General features: G+C 41.0%; 2 protein-coding genes across 18 annotated transcripts in view; one reads left to right on the top strand and one right to left on the bottom strand.

Annotated features, from left to right (window-relative positions):
- The window catches only part of SEPTIN10 (septin 10), a 74058-nt gene extending 67596 nt beyond the window's left edge, over nt 1–6462 (bottom strand). For 7 of the 12 annotated variants that reach the window (XM_045189135.2, XM_045189144.2, XM_045189136.2 and 4 more), the window contains exon 1: nt 6298–6462. In XM_045189135.2, the coding sequence (XP_045045070.1) occupies nt 6298–6324 (27 nt within the window). In that variant the 5' untranslated portion in view covers nt 6325–6462. The remainder of the gene's footprint in view (nt 1–6297) is intronic. The other 5 variants (XM_045189139.2, XM_045189142.2, XM_045189141.2 and 2 more) reach the window with 1 other exon arrangement.
- A 90-nt stretch (nt 6463–6552) lies between these two features.
- The window catches only part of SOWAHC (sosondowah ankyrin repeat domain family member C), a 74534-nt gene continuing 64006 nt past the window's right edge, over nt 6553–17080 (top strand). Inside the window, exons 1-2 of one of the 6 annotated variants that reach the window (XM_045189132.3) lie at nt 6560–8599; nt 10543–16365. In XM_045189132.3, coding sequence (XP_045045067.2) covers nt 6984–8599; nt 10543–10621 — 1695 coding nt within the window. In that variant the 5' untranslated portion in view covers nt 6560–6983 and the 3' untranslated portion in view covers nt 10622–16365. Of the gene's footprint in view, nt 9691–10542; nt 16366–17080 lie in introns of those variants that run through there. The other 5 variants (XM_053920525.2, XM_053920526.2, XM_053920527.2 and 2 more) reach the window with 5 other exon arrangements.

Below are 17080 nucleotides of genomic sequence, written 5' to 3'. Positions count from 1 at the left end.
ATATGCAATGAAAAATAAGATTAAAATATTTTCTCCAACTGTTCAAATTACAATTCAGCATTAGGTTCTTTTGGCCTTCAGTGTTATATGGAAACTGTAAATTATTCTTTTCTACACAACAGATTCCCTGTTACTATATGACAAGCAGCCTATCATCTCGTAAAAGGGCCCCTACAATTATGTCAATGATCAATGTCACAATAGAAAAGAGAACATGACACTTACTGGTAGACAGTCTGTCCATGGTGCCAGGACATTTCCCCAAGGAGTCTCCCTTATAGGCTGGATAGCAGCAAGGGGAGGTTCTTGGACTGAGCATGCAAAAGCAAGATAACTGGGGAGAGGAAAAAGGCCTCCCTGCCATTCCTATGCCAGACTAGGGGTGGAACCAGGGGAAGGCAGGCACAGGCTCCTTAAAAGTAAAAACGGTACAGGAGGCGCTATATTAAAGAAGCCTGCCAGACTAGGTTGGAGAAAGAAGTTACTAGTTGAGAGGAAGACCACCCAAAGCATGTGAAAAAGTTTGGGAAGTTGATTGGTCATTTTGAGAAACCTCTGGGTCCGTCCCACATTCAAGTTAATATAATCCCAAGGGAACAAAGAACTGTGCTCTTGCTCTATCTTGCCCGTGGGCTCGCCACCTCAAGACCTGCACTCTCAGGGTAAACTTACCTGTTCTCTCCATGGGCCACATGGCCCACCACCTCCAGGAGGGAGCCCCTCTCTGTCTTTCTCTCTTTCTCTACCCAACCTGGTGACGCATTTGCTGGTGAGCTCGCTCATTCTCTTGCTTGGGAGCATGAGACCTTGCAGCCCTAGCAGCTGCATGGCCCATGGCTTTGTGGGCTCCACTGCAAGCTCCAGGAGGGAGTCTGAAACTGACAGCAGTGGGAACAAGTTACACTACCTGGATGGAGACTGTGACCACTTGGCAACTGCCTGTAGGCTTCAAAGAACTGTGCTTTGGAATGGAGCAGGAACTCTGGACACTGGCTTTTGTCTTGGTCTTGCTAAGGAGATGATCTTTGAAATGAGTTCCACCATTCTCCCAGGTTGGGCAGCACCTGAATAAACCTCTTTCCCTTTGCACCAGCACCTGCTTCACAAGTTTGGCTTTTGAGGTGGTAGGTAGCCAAACCTCTATTTTCACCAATATAAATGTAGAGCTTAAGAAGGCTGTTAGAATTAACTGTTTATGGGTGGCAATAGATGAAAACTGTTGATGCACTAAGTAACTGCCAAAGCCATGGATGAGGGTCCGGGGGAAAGAGGTATAATGGTAACATAAACAAAAGACAGTTTTTTCAACAAAGTTTGGAAAAGATAATCCTCATTCCCCCCAAAATGGAAATAGTATTCAGCTCATGGGTTTGGGAGGATATATGTAGTAATGCAACCATTACAATCCTTGCCATAGTAAATACACTTTTACATTTGGTAGTATTCAATTACAAATCCACGTAAAACATATCTTCAATACTTAAGTATTTGCAAAGATCTTTAGAGATTACTAGACCACTAAAAAAGTAAAAATATGTCCAAAAAAGATAAAAATGCCTGAAGTTCTCTTTAGTTTTAAAAATATATACATTAAAGAAAATTTTAAAGCTCTTTTTTTCACGATTGGTAAATACAATTGAAAGGCATTCCATGTTATTTTAAGGTTGAGTGTGTAGACAGAGTTTACAATTGCTAAAAAGAAATGAAATAGGTGTACAGTAGTAGTCCCTCCTTGTTCATGGTTTTGCTCCATAGTTTCAGGTCTCATGATCAACCGGTTTGAAGGTATTAAATGGAAAATTCCAGAAAAAATTCTTAAGTTTTATATTGCATACTGTTTTGAGTAACATTATGAAATCTCACACCTGTTCAGAATGCAAATCATCCCCCTTGTCCAGTGTATCCACACTATGTATAAACTACCCATCTGTTACTCACTTAGTAATGTCTCAATTGTAAGATCAACAGTACTGCAGTGCTTGTGTTCAGTAACCCTTATTTTACACTGTAATAGTCTCAAAACTTGAGTAGTGATGCTGGAAATTCGGATATGCCAAAGAGAAGCCGTTAAATGCTTCCTTTTTAAGTGGAAACGGTGTGAGTATAAGAAAAACACATAACACATATAGGGTTTGGTAACTATCCATAGTTTCAGAAATCTAATTGGTATCTTGGAATGTATGTACTGGCAAAATGGGGGAACTATTGTGAATGTAACAAAACATATGTAGGACTTGCATGGTGAATAATGCTGATAAAAGAAATCAAAGAAAACATGAAGATATTGAGAAATAATGTGCCCATAAGTTGGAAGACATCAATTCTCCTTAAATTGACATACAGATTTAAAATAAATCCTATAAAAGTCCCAGCAAAATTCTTTGTGATATAGGTAAGACTAATCTAAAATTTATAACTAAAGGCGAAGGAACTAGAATAGCAAAAACAAATTTTGAAAATAAAAAGAGAGGAATAAGTCTACTGTATTTCAAGACTTGTTATTTAGTGACAGGAATAAAGGCTGTGCTAATAGAAAACCCAGAAACAGAGCCACAAAAATATGCTCGACTGATTTTTGACAAAAGTACAAAAGCAATTCACAAGAGGACAGATAGCCCTTCTGACAAATGGTGCTGGAGCATCGCTAGGCAAAAAAAAAAAAAAAAAAAAAAAAAGACCCTTGACCTAATTTCATAGCTTATATAAAAATTAACTCAAAATGGATCAAAACATAGACTGGAGCCCTGGCTGGTGTGTCTCAATGGATTGAGTGCTGGCCTGTGAACCAAAATGTCACCGGTTGGATTCCCAGTAGGGCACATGCCTGGGTTGCGGGCCAGGTCTTTAGTTGGGGATTGTGCAAGAGGCAACTGGTTAGAGATGTATCTCTCACACACTGATGTTCCTCTCACTCTCTTTCCCCGCCTTTCCCCTGTTTCTAAAAGTAAATAAATAAATAAAATCTTAAAAAAAAAAAACATAGACTGGAAAACTTTTAGAAGAAAAACATAAAAGAATACTTCTGGGATCTATGGTTAGAAAAAGAATTCTTACACTTAATAACAAAAGCACAATCTATAGGAGGCAAAATTGAAAAAAAAAGATTTTATAAAATTACAAACTTTTGCTCTGCAAAAGGTTCTATTAAGAAGATGAAAAAACCACAAAGAAACATTTGCAAATCGCCTATCAAAGAAGGACTAGTATTTAGACTATATCTTTAAAAATAAAACCAACAATTTAAAAAAATCCATTTGGAAAATGGGCAAAGACATTTCACTGAAGAGCATATGCAGATGACAAATAAACTCATGAAAAGATGTTTAACATCATTAGCTATTACGGAAACACAACCTAAACCACAATAAATCACTACATACCTATCAAAATGTCTAAATAAAAAATAGGAACTCCAAATGCTGGTGAGGATGTAGAGAACCTGATCTCTCAAACATTGCTGGTGGGAATGGAAAATGTGCAAAAACACTGGGAAACAGTTTAGCAGTTTCTTAAAAATCTTTATCCAGCTACTATGTGACTGAGTAACTGTACTGGCTGGGAATTTATCCCAGAGAACTAAAGACTCATATTTTCATTATGTTATTGATTATGTTACATTATGTTATAGACACTGTGCATGTATCTATACCAGTTTCATTCATAATAGCCCAACAATGGAAACAACCTACATGCCTTTCAAACAAAGTGTGGTATATCCATACCGTGGACTACTACTCAGCAATTAAAAGGAACAAACTAATGATTTCATGTAACAACCTGGATGAAGCTCCAGAAAATATTGCTGAGAGAAAAAAATCCAATCCCAAAATGTTAAGTACTGTGTGATTCTGTTATGTAACAGTCATGAAATGACAAAAGTACACAAGTGAAGAACAAGTTAGTGGTTGTTGGAGGTTAAGGAGGAGGTGGGATGGAAATGAAGTGGGAATGGGTATAAAAGGGATCCTTATGGTGATGGAAAGTTCTCTATCTTCACAATATCAATGTCAATGTACTAGTTGTGGTACTATATTGTACTATGGTTTTGCAAATGTTATTATTGAAGAAAATTGAATAAAGGGTGCAGGGATCTCTACTGCATGTGAATCTACCATGATCTCAACATGAAAAGTTTAATCAAAAAATAGGTAAATTAAAAATTAAAGGTAGCCTTATTACTGTATTGCAAAATAAGTGCAACAATTGACAAGAAATTCGACACCAATTAAATGAAGTGCTCTCTTCAGCCCAAGTTTAATTCTGAAGATTACTATTGTTATAGTAGGTAGTTAGCTAGTTATTAATAAAGGAAGGAAGCAAAGACATTAATAATCATAATCAACCAGGGAGTATAAGCCTGTTTGCTTCACCAGGAAGCTGTAGCATTTACAGACTCATTCACATACTCCAGAAAACTACCACCAAGATAGAGCTGACAGGAAATCTCCCCAGGAGGAGCACTGCTATAACTGATTGGGGGTGGGAGTGCATCAGGGGGAGGTAAGCACATTGACAATAGGGAAGGTACTTGACCTTAGAGGCCTGCCAATCTAACCTGGGAAAGGGATCAATTAGCTAGAGGATGGGACCATCAGAAGCCCAGGAAAGCTTAGGGAGTTGATCAGTTAGTTTTAAAAAGTGCCTGGTCAGTCCTAAGCCTGAGATAATATAACCCAGGTTAATAAGGACACATTTTGTCTCTCTCTCACCTGGGAACATGCACCAACCCCAAGAGTTTGCACGTGTGAGTCTAGCAGCTGCTCGGGCCAGCAGCCTTGAGAACTCCAAATGCAAACTCCATGAAAGAGCCTAGGTACAGCAGTGCAGCCCCAAATAGAACTAAAGTACCCAGATGGGGACTGAGATCGCTTAGCAGCTGCCTGTGGTCTCCAAAGGACTAAGCTGTAATATGAAACAAACTCTGGGCACTGGCCTTTGTTTTGGTCTGGTGAAGACAGTTGGACTTTTTCCATGGCAGGACTGATGGAGATGGCACATAGGGGACATATTTTATTTTATTCTTTAAATTCTCACCAGAGGTTTCACTGCTTTTTACAGAAAGAGGAAGGAAGGGAGAGAGGGAAACATCCATGCGAGAGAGAAACATCAATCGGTTGCCTTCCAAACGCACTCGGATGGGGATTGTACGAGCCCAGACCAGGGATTAACTCACAACCGCGACACGGGCCCCGAATGGAAAGGAATCTTCAATCTTTTGGTTATGGGGAGATGCTCCAATCAACTGAGCCAAAAGGGTCAGGGCCAGGGGCAGTCTTCTATTTCCATCCAAATAAATATTGCCACACCACAATCTCCAATGTGTGGGTCCATGAAATGCTTTCCTCCCAGCCCTGTCAAGCTACAATCTGAAATCTGTTCCTACAGTAGAAACTCAAGAAATTGCTTAGACCAGTTCTCAAACTTTTTGGTCTCAGGTCCCCAAAGAGGTTTTGTTTGCACGGATTACAATCACTGATATTTATAAGAAATTAAAACAAAAAAATTAAAAGACAAGTATTCACAGAGACACATTCCATCGGCCCCACATCCTGTAAACTCTGAAAAATTCAACGTATACTCAAAAGAAAATGAATGTGAAAAAGGCAAATAACAGAACTGTGACCACATTTTCAGAAATGCTGGTTTACTACCAAACGATATATAAAACTGACTTGAAAGGTATAAACCACCAAACAAATCAGTCACACATGTTATTTTAAGGCACGAGGGTGCCAAGACAAAAAAGGGGGGGTGGACCTAGGAGAAAAGGAGGAGGCTCAAATCTTAACTGAAATACGTCTTGGTCTAGCGAACAGTTGGGTTAAACCAAAGAGTGAACCGGCAGGACCTCAGCGAGTAGAGTCAGGGAAAGGTATACAACTGTAAAAGATCACTACAGTTGTATTAATGGCCTCTGTGCGTCCAAAGCCGTTATAAAAACGATGGATCCACGATCACGGCTTCAGATTTAACTTTCGGCTAAGATGGGAAGCCGCGCAAGCCGCTCCCGCCTGGCGCTAAGAGCTGCCGGGCACCTTGCGCGCCAGGTGCGGGCCGCCCGCCAATGCCCCGCGGACAGCAGGAGGGAGTCCCTGCATCCCTTTGTCTGACCCGCCGGCCGCGAAGCCCGAGAAGACCGTGGAAGGCACGTCCCCACTAACGCCGCCACCTGGCTGGACGCAGCTGGGACCAGCTGCCTGCCGGAGCTCCAGACGGAGGAAGTTACGTTGGGACCCCGAGGACCGCAAGGCGGAGATCCTGGGAGTCAGACCCTGGGACAGGGTCTCCCGAACTCACCAAGTGCCGCGCCTCCTCAGATGTCATGATTCCGCGCGGTAGCCGAGGGAAGCAAGCTGAGGGCCAGCAGAACAGCAGGCTCCGACCAGCCAAGCCCCGACCAGCGCGTCCTAACCCAAGGAGCTAGGGGGTTAGGGAGGGCCTAACACGCCTGGCGCTCAGGGCGCGGGCCCTGGGCGGTGCAAAGAGAAGGGCCGGCCTCCACCGTCCGGTGAAGGGGCGTGGCCAAGCTGGCGGCCTCAGCGACGCAGTCGCGAGAAAGGCTCTTTAGAGGAGCATCCTTTTTGTTTCATGGGACCTTCAGGGGAAAGGGGACTGGAGGACAGCGGGAACTTGAGGTAGACGACGTGTGGAAATACAGCCGAAACCCTTCAACCAGCTTACGGAGACGGAGAAAGTAGCTAGTTCGGCGGGCTAGAGGGCCGGAAGTGGGCGGTGCCTGGGGGCAAGTCTTGGCGGGAGGCTGGCTGGAGCAGAGATTGCTGTCTGAGCGGGGACCGGAAAGGAGCGGGGCGGGGCCGGGCCGGCGGAGGCGTGTTTGCGCTGGGCGCGGCGGAGTGAGTAGCTGGCGGCGTCCCCCACCGCGGACTAGAGATTTGGAGACTGCGGAACCCGCACCTGGGAACCGGCAGCGATGGGGCCGGGTTGAACCGCCCGCGTGCCAGCCTCGAGCCGCGAGACCAGGGATGGAGGGCCCGGCAGAGCTCCGCCCCGATGCAGTGTTGCACTTCCTCGCGGAGCGCGGGGGTCGGGTCCGGCGCTCCGAGCTGGTGCAGCACTTCTCGGGCGCCCTGGGCAACGAGCCGGAGCAGCGCGCCCGCTTCAAGGAGCTGGTCAACGCGGTGGCCACGGTGCGCACCGACCCCGCCGACGGCTCTAAGTACGTGCACCTCAAGCGGAGGTTCTACGAAGGCCCACCGTCGCCCAAGGCCGCGCCCCCCCGGGACCTGCCCCGCATCTCGGTGACCGCAGAGGCCGAGCCCCCCGGCGGCGCCCCAGAGAGGCCCGACGGCCGGGCAAAGGGCCAGGAGAGTGGCCTGTGCCCCGAGGTGGCGACGCCGGTGGCGCCTCCGAGTCCGGTCTGCCAGCCCGGCGAAAGGGAGCCTTCCGCTGCCACTCTTGGGCCGACCAGCTTGGCGGACGACAGCCTACTTGTGCCGCCCCTGAGCGGTGGGACCGGTTGGAGGAACTCACGGCGCGAAGCGCAGCTTCTGGCCGGGGGACCGGCCCCCGCGACCAGCGAGGACCTGGAGCCGCAGTCCCACGGCTGCGAGGAGGCGGAAGGGGAAAGCTCTCCCGGAGGGACCACCACCCAGAGGTCTACTCGCCAAAACCTCCGGGATCTTGTGATGGGCAGCTCCCCGCAGCTGAAAAGGAGCGTTTGTACTGGAGGCAGCAGCCCCGGGGGCTTCTCTGGCGGAGGACGCGGCAAAGGCGGGGCTGACTCGGACAGCGCATCTGTTGCTTCGTCGTCGGTGGAGGAGGAGAGCAGCAGCGGAGGCTCGGTGACGCTGGACCCTTTGGAACACGCCTGGATGCTCTCAGCCTCGGACAGCAAGTGGGACAGCCTAGAAACGTTGCTCACCTGCGAGCCCGGCCTGCTGGCCAAGCGGGACTTCATCACCGGTTTCACCTGCTTGCACTGGGCCGCCAAGCACGGCCGGCAGGAGCTCCTGGCCATGCTGGTCAACTTCGCCAACAAACACCAGCTGCCAGTAAACATCAACGCCAGGACAAGTGGAGGCTACACTCCCCTTCATTTGGCAGCCATGCATGGGCACGTGGAGGTGGTGAAGTTGCTGGTGGGGGCCTATGACGCAGATGTGGACGTCAGGGACTACAGTGGGAAAAAGGCCTCGCAGTACCTGAGTCAGAGCATCGCCGAAGAAATAAAGAACCTGGTAGGAGCCCTGGACGGGGATGACGGGGAGAGCGCAGCGGGCAGCGGGGGAGGGCGCTGGAGGTTTTCAAAGGTACTCCCTTCGCACCTGATCACCTACAAATTCTCGCATGTCCTGGAGGATGGAGGGGATCACCACCACCACCACCACCATCACCTGGCTGAGGGATGGACTGGAGGCAAAGCAAAGGACCCAGCAGGTCGCAAAGCTTCAGGCAGCTCTAGTGGGCGAATAAAACCCAGACTCAACAAAATCCACTTCCGAACCCAGATCATACACACCACACCCTCTTTCAGAGACCCGGAGCAGCCCCTGGAGGAAGGGGGGCAGGAAGAAGAGGATCGGTCTCTTAAAGTCCACTTATCCTCATTCAAATTGAGACCGAAGTCCAATGTATTCGGGTAAAAATATTATTTTTAGAAAATTCTAAGTTTTATTTGTCTTGCGAAATAGAATACTGGGTATAAGCAAGTAAGTGACACTAGAGAAGACCTAGGTCAAATTATGCAATCTTACTTGGTGGGTTGGAATGGGTCAGGGACGTTTCCCCCTAGTGTTCTGAGTGAAGTGATTTTCCCAAGTGATTCATCAAACCTTGACCTACACGTCTTTTTTCTTGTGCCAGCCCTCTAACCTGGAGTCCCTGTTCGTGAGGACTAGAAATGTATCTAAAATTGGGGGTACAGAATTGATGACGGACGCTTTCTTTGATTTAACGATTATCGGATGCCATGCAAAGAAAGGAATATTGCATTTCAATGTATATGTTTTTTAAAGTCGTTACTGTTCCAAAAACAACAAGAAATGCAAATTGTAGTGAAACTTAGTATTTGTTAAGTGTGAACAAAACTACATACTGCCTGTAGTTTTTACTAATTGCATTTGGTTTTTAAGATACTAGGGAGGGTCAGGTAAGAGTTGAAATGCAAAAATGCTAATTAGAGAATGTGAATAAAAATGGGAACTCTGTTGGTATCCTATTTGTATTATAAGCAGTGTCCAACTATTTTTTAAAAAGCAATTTCAAGTTTAATCACTGAACTGAAAAAATAGACAACATTCACTTTCGAGTTAAGCTATAGTATGCTTTCCTCTTAAATATCTAATACCACTGCACTCAGTATTAAGGTACATTATTAATAACTATACAAATTTTCATTTAAAGAAAACATCTTTAATAATCTATGGTACTTTGAAGTAAAATACTGCCTTTGGTTCTGATTCTTACTATCTTGTTTTGGTATTCTAAAAATCGAAATTTGCTGAAGTTTTTATTTCTGGAATTATGTAACCATTGGTTCTGTTTGACATGATCCTACTTGTTGGTGCTTAGAGTTGAATTGCATACAGAAACTGTTCCGGTTTAGATGATTAACAAAAATTGGCATAAATGTTAGTGAACCTGTGCTTCTGTGAAGTAACCATTAAATCAATGTAATGACTCACTTGAGGTACACTTTGTTTTACTAATAAAACATGCTCATAGTCTCTATGCTTTGTAGCAATATTTTGCAAATACTTAAAATACTAAATTCTTTCAATTTTTCATTGTTTCCTGGAATCTTACAGATTGGGGGTGAGAAACTCATTTTCATTGGGGGCCACATCAGCCTCGTGGTTGCCTTCGAAGGGCCTAATGTAATTTCAACTCCTTAACAGTTAAGGAGTAGTTACATTAATACAGTCCTAAAATGAATTCTGCCTTTTGAAGGCAACCGTGAGACTGATGTGACCCCCAGTGAAAATGAGTTTGACATCCCGGTTATAGATGTACAGTGAAGTTATTGAAAAGCTGGATAGTAAATCTAACCAGTTAAAAATAGCACTTTATAAAAGAGAAAAGAGATGGTACTATTTCTGTATTTAAATGCTGCTGTTGAATTAAATGACAAATACTGTTCATTAAAATTAAAGATTTGCCTGTGGTTCTTAATTACATTCCATTCAAATATATTAGTGTGAATGTTTTATAATTATTGTAAAATTTAACTCACCAGCATATTAAATCTATTTGTAACAACAAGATTCAAAACAACTTTTGTGGGAGACTAATTTCAACAAGTCCTTCTCCCTTAGTCTTTTGGGTTTTAAATTAATGAAACAAGTACCTGCAGCCTGTAGAAATTAAGGGGTAAGTTAGTTTCAGGAGTGAATGAACTAATATATGACTTGCACACAACTGCAGTCTTTATAGAGGTCTTAGATTTTTAATTTCCTAAGTTGCAGAAATTTGTAACCAGTTTGTCACACCTCTCTAGATTGAATTTGTTTAAAAATTAATGAAAAAATTTTACATAAAATATATAAACTATTAGCCATTTATGTGCCTTTATTTTTGTTTTAGGATTATGGAAATGGGCCATGTACATTTGAGAAGCACGTTTTCCATGCATGTGGGTGAAAAGCAATCTAATTTTGCGTGAATTAAAAATAGGTTCCTCAAAGGTGAAAGCAAACTTTTGTTCTGAATTGTACCTGATATTACCTGTATCTTTTGTTCTGATATTACCTGTATCTAGTGCAGAATAAGCTATAACTTTGCACTGAGGAATCTTACCTTTCACTGACACGTAAAGCTAAAGTGAACTATAAAGAGTAGACACTTCTCGAACCATCTAAACATTCTATTAAACAGTCAGTATTAATCTCTTAAATGTGTATTTACTACTTAATTGTACAAAACCTCTGATTTGCTAGATCTTTAGAGATTCAGCCAATATTTCATTTAACTTGCTGCTCACACTAAAGACTTTAATTTCTCTGATAAAATTTAAATTTTCAAAAATCATTCTTAAGGGAAACTACTTGTAGCATTCCTTGCCATGATGCTCTTATGTAGCATTTTCAGCTACTTATCTCTATTCCTCTTATTTTTCAATTTCCAAATTGAGATTATAAAGAGCAAATGATTTGTGTAATTTGATATTTGTAGAGTTGTATTTACCATTAATGGAAATTGTGTCAGTTACTTAGATGCTTATTGATATGAAACTGTGGTTAGAAACTCAAAGAATGTCCACGTGTTTCTATAGGTACATTTGAAACTGACGAATGTGTGTCACAATTTTCTTCATGTTTATGGTATATAAAAATGCAGCTGTCTTATATAACTTGAAAATACAGTACTATTTTATTCATGCCTGAAATCTTGGGAGTCCAGGATGCCTTGTCTCTTATTTTTTAAATAAGTAAAAGTTTGAGAGTTTACAATGTAAGCTTTGTAGTTTGTTTTGTCAGAATAAATTGTTCACAGGAGATTTTTTTTTCTCTGAATTGTCTAAATCTCTCTAGTCCTTTATCATGTTTTATGGGTCACATAATACTTCTTGAAGTTTCAGTTTATTTGATCTCTCTTCTATCCCTTAAAGTTATTTGCTATATATTCCTAATTTACAGATAAGGGAATGAAGGTTGTTGGTTGTTCAGGGTCATGAAGTAAATAGCAGTTAGTAATATCTTAAGATTGAGTGTATTTTCACATTATCTTTTCTATACTTCCAATGGCCAAATTTTGACAGAACTACTGTAGTTTGGCACTAGTGATGGACGAATCAACTTATCAAGAAGTTAGTGCCTCTACCGCTACCTTAAAAAAAATATATGTGGCTCCTCCATACCATCTACCTACCATGAATCCTCCCTACCCAGGCTGAATCTTCAGAAGGGTTTGGGGAATGCCTTTTTCTATCTTATTTAGTATCCATCAAGTAGTGGACATTAATGAATTCATTTCCTCATCACAGCTGCCTTTAATCTTTATTTATCAAAATTGTACCTCTATCAAATGGCTTGAGAGAGGTGGGATTTGATGTAATTTTCCTCCATTGTTTTCTCTTGGGAAAATCCTATTGTCACTGCTGGGTTATTTTGTTATCCCTATTGATTTATGGCAATTTATAAAACATTGTTCACTATAAGAAATACTAGATAAGTCTAGTTTCTGTTTCTAAAATGGCTTTTTCCTTAGAAGTGCATATCTTGAAAGGATTCATTGAGCAGTGCATTTGAAGATATCTTTGTAATTTTTCCTAGTAAAAAAGTATTTTTTATTTTGCTAAATAAATGGCATTATTTAGAGCTTCTTATAAGTTAATCTTAAAGTGAATACTTTGCAAACCATTGTTCCTTCAATGGTGAGTCAAATTTTTATGAAATACTTAGTATTAGAGAACTGGAACATGACACTTGTGAACTTATTTTTTAAGAGAGCAGTAGAGTTGTTTCTGTCACTATCCACTATTTTTCTTTTGAAGAATATCACTTTCATGTTAACATACTCTTTTCCCCTTAATCTTCTCTTTTATATGACAGTTTTATCTCAGGAAGTGGTTTCCTCCTTCAGCTAATAAATTGTCTTATCTTTCCACATTTATGGATGAATATGTGACAAGTGCTGCTACTCTTGCATAATGCCTGGCTTGTTGAAGGTATTCAATAAGTGTTTTTTTTTCTTCAAATGGAAAACAGTAAAGAAACATTCTGTAATGTTTTGCATCATATGGATAATTTCAACAATGCATTCATGCTAAGTGAATACAGTTACTCTTCATTGTGGTTCCTAACTGCCAAATAACCACTTTATTTTTTATTTTTTCCCATGGTCTAAATGTCCTTATGGGAAAGGGACAAGGAATTTTACAGATAGGTTTCAAATTCATCAGTTTCACATTGAAATTGGCTAGTGTCATGGTGATAGAAAATACACCCTAAGTGAATGCATTGTATCTATGTATTCTTTTTTTAGAAAATTATTTTATTGTTGTTCAATTACAGTTGTCTGCATTTTCCCCCCACCAGACTCCCCCACCCCAGCCAAACGTATCAATGTATTCTGATGGTCACAAATTCACAATATTTTGATAAGTAAAAATGACAGTTTACAAAAAATACGTAAATAATGTAACAATCATCTATATCTACTTTTCTTACCAAATGTTAAACAGAATGGTGAGATGAGATCTTTTTCCATTCGTTGACATTTTTGTAATTTAGATTTTGACTTCATTTAAATATTTATTTTGAGATAATTTTAGATTTACAAAAGGGTTACAAAAAATACTGAGAATCCCTATATACCACTCACCTGTATTACCCTAATATTAACATCTTACATTAACAATACCATTAAGTTTTCTAATATTTTTAAATTTTTAAAATTTTTATTGTTGTTCAAGTATAGTTGTCTCCATTTTCCCACCACCACCCAGCCCTACCTCCTACTCTCAATCCTACCCCCCTTTGGCTTTGTCCATTGGTCCTTTATACATGTTCCTTGACAACCCTTCACCTTCTTTCCCCCATTATCCCCCTTCACCCTTCCCTCTGGTTATTGTCAGTTTGTTCTTTATTACAATGCCTCCAGTTATATTTTGCTTGCTTACTTGTTTTGTTCATTAGGTTCCACTTATAGGTGAGATCATGGGATACTTGTCTTTCACTGCCTGGCTTATTTCACTTAGCATAATGCTCTCCAGATCCATTTACGCTGTCATGAAGAGTAGGAGCTCTTTTCTTTTCTGCTGCATAGTATTCCATTGTATAAATGTACCACAGTTTCTTTTTTATCCACTCATTTGCTGATGGGTACATAGATTGTTTCCAACACTTGGCTATTGTAAATTGTGCTGCTATGAACATTGGGGTGCTTAGATTCCTTTGAATTGGTGTTTCAGGATTCTTAGGGTATAATCCCAGAGGTAGAATTGCCGGGTCAAAAGGCAGTTTCATTTTTAGTTTTCTAAGGAAATTGCATACTGTTTCCCACAGTGGCTGCACCAGTCTGCATTCCCACCAACAGTGCACTAGGGTTCCCTTTTCTCTGCATCCTTGCCAGCACTTGTTTATTGATTTGTTTATGATGGCCATTCTGATTGGTGTGAGGTGGTATCTCATTATGGTTTTAATTTGCATCTCTATGATAGTGATGCTGAGCGTCCTTTCATATGTCTCTGGATCCTCTGTATGTCCTCCTTGTTCAGGTCCTTTGCCCATTTTTTAACTGGATTGTTTGTCTTCGTGGAGTGCAGTTGTGTGAAAGTTCTTTATATATTTTGGAGATCAAACTTTTGCAGTCCAGCCAAAAGAACAATCTATTGAATCCTGGAGGTAAAATCAGCTGTATTGGTGTTTACTTTGTGAGCAATTTAAGAGATTTTCAAGAGTAAACTTCACATAAAGAACTTTTACCTTACCAGTTGACTCAAGTACATAAACCCTGGGAGAATCTTTTAACTCTACATTCTTAGTTTTCAATTTCCAAATTAAGAGCAAATAACTTCAGTTATTTGTGGAGTTGTATTTATCATTAATTGAAATTATGTGAGTTATTTAGCTGACTGTTGATTTGAAACTCTTGTTAGAAAACTGAAGTTTTCTGGCTTTAAATATTCTAATACAATATCATCAGTATACAAATGACTACTTAATTTTTGTGAAACTCCAAAAGGCAAAGGGAGATGAAGTTTAGTTTAGAGAAGTTTCTAATTGTCGTTTTAAACATGCTATGGATTGTCTCATGAGGTGGAACACTCAATCTTTGGAAATAATTGGTTAGAGATAACCATAACGTAACCATGAGTACTTGAAAAGTTAAACTAGATCATTGAGAAGAGGCAAAAATGTCTTGGTAAGGTGTCATCATCTGTTACCTGGCCAACACCCCAAAAAGGGTCCAGTTCACCAAATGTTCAGTGGTATTGCTTAGACAGAGGACTTTCAAAATTTACTTTCACTTGACTGCAGCCTTCTTTCTTAAAGACTCAAACTTATTTCTTTGAGGACTTCCTTGATAACTGGCTTAGCTATTCCTACCATAGATCAGTCTGAACAATAAATTAATTTAAACAAATATTTCTGTTTGAAATCTTTCCCTGGTGAACAAATGTCATTTCTAATGTCATCAAACAGGGAACTGGTATGCAATACAGAATTTTGTTTAACTAAATCAATTTTGACATTAGTATGGAGAAAGCTAATGTTTGGCACACTAACTCCTAAAGCAGGGGTGCGTCCACATGCAGCTAGGATGGCTGTGAATGTGGCCCAACACAAAGTTGTAAACTTACTTAAAACATGAGTTTCCTTTTTTTCCTGATTATATGTCGCAATGTAGTTAATGTGTGGCCCAAGACAACTCTCCTTCCAGTGTGGCCCAGAGACACTGAAAGTTTGGATACCCCTGTAAGGACTTGCTAAAGCCAGTCCCTTTGAAAATTCCATACCATATGATTTTCCCCCCCATAATTTCATTTAAATACATGTTTCCTATGATACAAGAACTGGAGATGATTTTTTTTAATGTGAACTAACAACCAAGAGAAGAACAAGAAGAAAAAAGCTGAGCACAAAATTATATTCTTGTTGGTATCCGAACAGATGTGTGATTAAAAATGCCAAGCAACGGAATAAGAACTTCATCTCCTGTATCTTTTTATGTGCCTACCATATTGCTGGGAAGAAGTAAAAACCCGCTAACAATTACCCATACTTCCCAGACATTCTTTACATTTGACAGTATTTACAAAAAGCATTTTGTATTCCTGATAATACAAATGTTACTAAACCTAGCTGTTCAGCACTATGTATTTTCTCTCTTAGAATAAGCTTAAGTGATCAAATGAGCTTCCAGGGAAGCTCCAAATGAAGCAAAATCCAGGGAAGAAGTACTCTAGGAAGCCACATTTAATGGAGAAAGTCTAATCAAAACCCCCAGTGGTTTTTCTGTTAAAATAAAAACAGAAATTGACATGCAGGTTAAGACTGAGATGCCACTGTACAGCCAATGATGATAATACCAAGTTTTGCAAATGGTATAGATCCACAAAAATCTCTTAACTAATCACAGGTGGAAGTATAATAGGTACAAGTACTTTGGAAAACAGTTTGACAAATGTAAGACGAACATTCGTATTGTCTACACCCTAGCAGTTTCACCCAAGAGAAATTCCTTCACGTGTCGAAGAAATTTCAAGTCACTCACCAAGAGGAAGATGCATTTAAAAAAAGTGGTACACTCACCTTCTGAACTGTTATAAAGCAATCAGAATAAACCTCCAGAAATCATATGCTGTAAAATACCCTTCTTAATGAGTTAAAGATGGTTGAAATGAAAAATATGTTAATTTTTAAATTGCCTGTAAGAGGAGATAAAAATAAAAAGGAAAGGAGATGGTGACTAGGATTAAGGATGGTGGTTATCCTGGAGGGGGTGGGGCAGGTTGGAGGATGGGAGGAGAGAGGGAGTACAAGAAATATATGCCCACATTTTCTCCAAACACCAGGCCTCACTTAGTTAAAAAAATGAAATTAGAGAGTGGTCTTTCCAAAAGGGAAGCCTGTAAGAGAAATGGCTGATTCCCTCTCTACCAGCCACATCACCCTAGAAGATAAACCTTACTCTACCTGGCCCCTAAGGAAAGATCATAAATAAAAATTTTTTCACTCTGTTTCAGCTCACAAGCACTGAATCTTGCCTCCATTCCAGCCACACACACTTGATCTATTGCAAGCTGGAGGTCTGGGGAGGGTGGGACGAGATAACATACATGGATGGTGCCCGGCAAAGATAGAGCCCTGGATAACCCACCCTGCTGCTGTCAATTATGAGTACAGGCCTGGAGGGCACTCAGTCCTTAACCCCAGCAAGCAAGATGGCCATCCCTCATCTAGAAGCCAGGATTCAGACCAGAAGCAGGGACAAAATGGTGTCAAAGTGCTGAGAGGTATGAGGAGGGGTAGACCAGTATTTTCCAGAAGGCAGAACTGGATCCATTGTTAACAAATGTTTAGCCAAAATTGTCCTGACTTAAAATGAAGTTAACCAGAGAAGTAGGATCGTTTTAAGTTTTTTTTTTATACACAACTTCATGGATCGGAGAACCAAG

Source organism: Desmodus rotundus, chromosome 3 (genome assembly GCF_022682495.2).
Source record: "Desmodus rotundus isolate HL8 chromosome 3, HLdesRot8A.1, whole genome shotgun sequence".
In the NCBI taxonomy this organism is placed as follows: Eukaryota; Metazoa; Chordata; class Mammalia; order Chiroptera; family Phyllostomidae; genus Desmodus; species Desmodus rotundus.
Note: the sequence above shows the minus strand (reverse complement) of the source record. Positions and strands in the feature narration are given on the sequence as shown.